This window comes from Teleopsis dalmanni, chromosome 2, assembly GCF_002237135.1.
Source record: "Teleopsis dalmanni isolate 2A chromosome 2, ASM223713v2, whole genome shotgun sequence".
Classification (NCBI taxonomy): Eukaryota; Metazoa; Arthropoda; class Insecta; order Diptera; family Diopsidae; genus Teleopsis; species Teleopsis dalmanni.
In genome coordinates this window covers 85278603-85285011 of record NC_051847.1, presented here as the reverse complement: position 1 = coordinate 85285011, position 6409 = coordinate 85278603, and the positions used below count along the sequence as shown (strand labels likewise).

The 6409-nt window shown below is 24.0% G+C and overlaps 1 protein-coding gene across 1 annotated transcript; it reads right to left on the bottom strand.

Moving 5' to 3' along the window:
* Nucleotides 1-2685: 2685 nt before the first annotated feature.
* LOC119674969 (G protein alpha o subunit) lies at nucleotides 2686-5220 on the bottom strand (the record flags this gene model as incomplete). The annotated part of the gene is made up of 4 exons (XM_038086124.1): nucleotides 2686-3172; nucleotides 4678-4831; nucleotides 4895-5024; nucleotides 5084-5220. Coding segments are annotated over 4 exons (609 nt in total), but the record flags the coding sequence as incomplete, so codon positions are not given.
* Between the last annotated feature and the right edge of the window lie 1189 nt (nucleotides 5221-6409).

The window sequence follows — 6409 nt, the reverse complement described above, 5'->3', positions numbered from 1 at the left end:
ATATTAATATATTTAATAATATTTAATATAATATGTATATAAGTATTATATTTTATATATCGTAAATAAAAGTAAGATTAATATTGAATCAAAATAATAAGTATATATAAATTCAGTATTATAAAATCACAATAATAATAAAATATACAATAACAAAATATAATAAATATATATAAATAAACTGAAAAATATAAAAAATATTTAATTGAACCAATAAAATTTACAACTTAATGTTTAAAAAAGCAATTCACTAAAATTGTTTTAAATTGGTTTTAAATGACTAATATAGTTAAGATAAGATTAATTAATTATTAATTAAAAACAATGAAGGGAATAAATGAGATCAACAATCAGAATAAATTAAGTGATGAATACTTAAAATAAATATCGTAACTAACCTTTAACATAATACAAACTAATAAAATAAAATAAAAAAACAATCTTCCCTATCTTCGTATGCTTTATAAAAACAAAAAGAACAAAAATAAAAAAATAATACTGCTGTATATAAACTGATTACTCCAAAATATATGGAATTATGTTAGAAAAGGAAGAAAAAGACTAATTATATGATTTTAAATTGTATATAATCAACCTTAAAAAGTTTTAAGACAAAAAATTTTTGTTTTAATTTTTATTAATATATTTTTGAATAAATATATATAAAATTTATATATATATCAGTAAACAATAGACACCACGCGAACAATTTTTTTTAAATTAAATTTCTTATAGTTTTTTCTATTGCACAAATTGATATTTATTGAAATATTATTATTTTTAATAATTTATTTTTTTTATTACATTAAAAACAATTGGTTTATAGAATTTTCGAATTTTTATTTTAATCGTACACATATATTTAATTTAACTTAAAACTAACATAAATACGGAAAATATAAATAAGTAATAGTTTATAAATAAATATTCGAAAAATATACAAATAAAAGTTTTAGGAAAGTATTTGAGACATTATAGAGAAGAGAAGCACATTAATTGATACAAATAGAATTTAAACAAAGTATACATGAATATAAAGAAACAAAATGCAATAAATATTTTAAATACAAATAATTAAATTTAAATTTAAACAGTAACATATACATTATAAAAAATACTATTTATGCATTTAGTAAAATAAAAATAAAAAAAAAGTACATATATAAAAAATACACAACACGTGTTAAATGCCACTTCTAACAATTTAATACGTTACAATAACATATAAATAATTATTATACATACAGAAATAGTACTATATATTTATTATTATATATATATATATAATTCTCAAAATTCTCATAAATCATTTTATTATTTGTTTTTAAATGTGCGTGTTTTTATTGCTATTATAACATGTTTTTAAAAAATAGTTTGATTTGAAAAAAATGCAAATAAATCAGCATCCTTATAAACTAAATAGGATGCTTATTCAGCTTAATATTTTTTATTGAAATGCAAGTAAATACAAATTTTATTTATTTTAAGTAAAAGTTAAAAAATTGAAGTGAGAAATAATTATTAAAATTTGTATTTTGTTTGCTGGGTGATAAACAAAAACCTTGATTGTGGAATTCGATTTTATTTCAGCACTTTTTTTTAATTAAAAGAGAATGCATAGTGTTTACACTTAAACTAAGTTCTCCTACGAGATTAGTTTCAAGCCAAGTATGAACTTTCGTTTCCAGCATTTAAGAGTAAATCGTGTGCGAATTTTGAGTGGGACTGTACTTTATTAATTTTCTGTGTTTGTTCGTTATGAACTAAAATACTAGAATATTTTTTAATACTAATTTTTTTTATAAATATATTTGGTTTCAGCAAAAATTACATATAATAACTAAGGAAGAGAGAGCGAGATAAACAGAGAGGATAAGGAGAGTTTTTGAAATGTATGTAAATTAATGTAATATAAATAAATGAAAATATTTCCGGTTGCAACTATAAATTCGTTTTTTTTATTTTCTTAATTTATTTGAAACTTTATCAAAAGATATTGGTTTGGAATAAATTTTTTGAACATTTCTGATAGAACCTATTATATATTAAGAGAATGAAAATATTGAAGAAATTTTTTGTTCGCTAAAATAATTTATTTTATCTTATATGGCATAAGTAAACTGGTCGAGAATTTTTTTTTAATATTGTTAACAATATAAAAAAAGTCAAATTTTAAGACTAAAATAAATAAAATTTAATTTAAAAAACTTAAAAACAAACTCGCTTTTTCTTGTGTGCGTTTATGTGTATGCTTTTGTTATATTTTATGTTGAATTGAATTTTTTTTAATAAAATGTTAATTTAAGTATTTAATGTACGTTTGTTTTCCTTTTTTTGTTGCATGTTCACCTATTAAAAATTATTTACTAAAGTTGCTAAATTTAATGTTTAAATTATGTTTACAAAAATTACATATGAAATGAGTTCCAGAAGAAATTTTCTGTATTAGTAAATCGTTTTGTTCTTTTGATTCTCATTATTTATTTTTTTTATTCTATATATATATATATATATATATATAGTTTGTTTGTGACTACTTAAAATTATAATGAATTTATTTGCAATTATAATTTAAACTTTACTTCGTTCAACATTTGCTTTTCAATTCTGGAAAAATAGACTTGAATATTTTAGCAATTATAAAAAATCTGAATATTTAAACACAATTTTTTCAATCAGTATAAAATCAATTAAAGATATTGAAGTTTTGAAGAATTCTCACTGAGTCTAGAAAAAAGAGTGTTTTCAGCATTTAGAAAGGATATACAAAATATTTTGTGTCAGTTGTTTTGTTTTTGTGATCATGATTGATGTTTGCTTAACTATTTTACTATTTCTAATCCAATTTCATGTTGTCCTTATTATTATATTATTTTCTGCTATTGTTCTAATCAACATTACAATTATTGCTGTGTTATTGTTGTTAATAGAGAGATAAAATGGCTTCCATCATTAGTTCCTTTTTTTAATTTGTTTGACTTAGTTTAGTACAAACCGCAACCTCGCAAATTATTTGCAATGATCACATCGGTGACAGCATCGAATACAAATTGAATGTTGTTCGTATCTGTGGCACACGTCATGTGGCAGTAAATTTCTTTTGAGGTTGATTTGTTTTTCGCTTCAAATTGAGCTTGAATATATGCAGCTGCTTCTCCATATTCTTGTCCACCTAAAAATATAATATATGATGTTATGAACATTATTAATTATACAAGTTGAAATAGATAATAGTATTTAATTTGTAGTATTGAATGGAAAACCTGTGGTTTACTTAAAGTTTAACAGAATGAAATAGAAAAATAAAGTTGCATAAAGTGATGCTAGATACTTCGCTAAGAGCTCAATGGGTTAGGTGTAATAGTGAGCACAACAGTTATTCCTATTACAGTTCTTTTGCTCTAATATTGGTCATATTCACTAAATAGAAAAGATGAGTATTTGTTTTCAAAACAAATCTTTAGCCCGACAGGAAACCAGGGGTAAAGTTAGATATGGTGAAGCCGCATCCGAAACGAATCAATTATCTATACAAATCAACTGTCAATAAAATGTATTTATCTGCAGTGAATTGAATGGAGTATGTATTTTGATATGGTATGTATGAAACCATATCAAATATATGGTATTTTGATAAGCATATCAATGATAGGTGCATTGGCTAATCTACTATTCACAAGAGCTGGCGTTTACAGATCATTTTCCACCATAAAAGAAGTAAAAACTTCTCTAGAAAATGTAATTGGCTGCGATAGTCTGAGTACAGTTATTATAATTTACTGCAATTCTCTGTAAATTAATCGAAGTAAATTTATGGTCGCGGATCGGTGTATCACGTTCTTATGTATAGAAAGGATTTAGCAAATGGATTATAGTTTATATCTATTGTAAAATATTCTGACGTTTAGTAAGATATATTAAGAAATAAAATATACTCAAAGTTAGCAATATATGGTGGCATCTTTAAAACTGATTAAAATCTTTCTTGCAATATAAAACTACTTAGTTTAGAGATTTAAAAATGGATTCATTAACAGGATTAAAAATTGATATAAATTCACTAATAAATATCATTTATTGGCATATTGAAATATAAAAGAAAAATTAATACTAGTTAGAAATAATATTAATTACATTTAATCTCAATTACTAAGCCATCTGGATTGCGAGATTAAATTCAAATTACGCGCTGTGATATCTGGTAAATAAGCCCTGGCTTCTAAGAATCTAAGACTTATTGTTAGATTTAAAAAAAGCGATTGAATAATGACATATTGTTAATTAAAAAAGAAGTTATTTGGATTGCGGTAGTCGTTTTAAATATCATGGACACATTTTATATATGTTTATATATTTATTTTAACTGCAGAAACTAAATAAAAATTGAATAATAATCTACTGCTAATTAAATTAATCTATAAACTAAATAATCTAAAAAACTAAATGATAATAATTGGAAAGGTATATATTGTTATCGGAAATAATAAACTAAAATCTTCAAAGAAGTTTGTTAAATATATATAAAAAGAAAAAAAAAATTTATTTTTTTTTATTTTAATATTTTTTTAAATAATAAAATGTTTTAATCCGACAAAAGACAAAAAAAATAATAATAATGTATAATTACAGATTTTATTCATTTGAGTATTTAACACTCAAATAGTGAAATTGACATACCTGTATACTCGGGGAAGCAGATTGTCAATGGACTCTTTCGAATCTTTTCCTCGAATAAATCCTTTTTATTCAAAAATAATATAATCGAAGTATCTGTGAACCATTTATTATTGCAAATAGAATCAAAGAGTTTGAGTGATTCTTGCATTCGGTTCTAGAGATGAAAAAAATTATTTGTTAAACAGTTAATTTTTTTTCATAAATTATTAATTAATACCGTAGTTTCATCTTCATGCAAGACTTGATCATATTCTGACATGGCAACGCAGAAAATAATTGCAGTTACATCCTCAAAACAATGAATCCATTTCTTTCGTTCAGAACGTTGCCCACCAACGTCAAATAGTCTAAATAGGAATACAATTTAATAAGACTTGTAGCGGTATTGGATGTGGAAAAAACTTACTTGAAGTTAAGATTTTTGAAGGAGAAGTGCACTTCAACAATACCAGTTGTTTTGACACGAGTGCGTAGAATATCCTGCTCAGTTGGCTGATAATCCTTAGCGCCTAACCGATCCAAATCGTCAAGGAAACTAAAAAACGAGAAATTGTATGTAAGTTCATTTATTTATATATAATAATATAATATTAATATATATGGGTTAATTAAATATATGAGTACACATGAGTTGTTGCTTTTTCTTATGATTTATTTATTCTTATAAAAATATAAATAATCTTATCGTCATGCAAAGAATTACGGATTAATTTCGTTTTCAACCCACACAAACACAATTGTCTGTTGTGCTTAGAATTTACAATGATATTGCTTAACCACATTTTGATTAGTCAATTTACTCAAGTTGATTATCTTCCACTTAAGTGGATTAGAATTACTTAAGTCTAAGCTGAAATATTAATGTGCGTCCATAACAAAACGTTTAGCATTTGTCAAAATAAATTAAATTAGCGATTTTATTGTCATTATTTTATTTAGAAAAAAAATCATTTGAATTGTAGTTAAAGACAACGAAAACAATAGCATTCGTTTTGTGATAAAACTGACTTGAGGGTAGACAATTGGTAAATGATTTTTTACTATAACTAGACGAAAAGTTGAAGGATCTATATTCTACACTTAATTAGTAATTTTAATGAGATTTAGTTATTAGCTTCGTCGTTGTCCGGCATTTGCCAGAAGGTGCCTATGGATTAAATGTTCTATAACCCCAGTTTATACATTATAGACATTGCATACTTTATCAAAAAAACACTGTAGTTTTTCAATATAGTCTAGGCGTTTGTACGAGTACAATCAGCAAGTGGTTTTTTAATAAAGAATTGGAATATCCTTAACTAAACTTTATACTATCAGCTAGTGTTTTCTGTGTTATCATAAGAGCTCTCTTCTTATGGCTCAAGTGAGCCCATCTTTTATGATACGAGGTGTCACTAGCATATCTTAATCTATTTTATGTAAAATTATTTTATTTATTTATTTTATGTATTTTTGTAATTTATAAACAGTGTAAGTAGTGCGCTACTTAATGTATGGAATCGCTTAATAAAGTTAGTAATACAATTATACTTAGTGTATGGACTTACTTAACAAAGTTAGTAATACAATTTGAATGATCTATCAAAAATATTTGATGTTGTTTCCACAGAAGTATATTACAAGTCTTCTTCTTCTTCTTCTTGAGTTAGTGCTATTACGCACTTTTACTCTATAATGGCTGGGGGGTTTATCACTACCCCACACTAGGCTTTAACTAGGCTAAAAAATCATA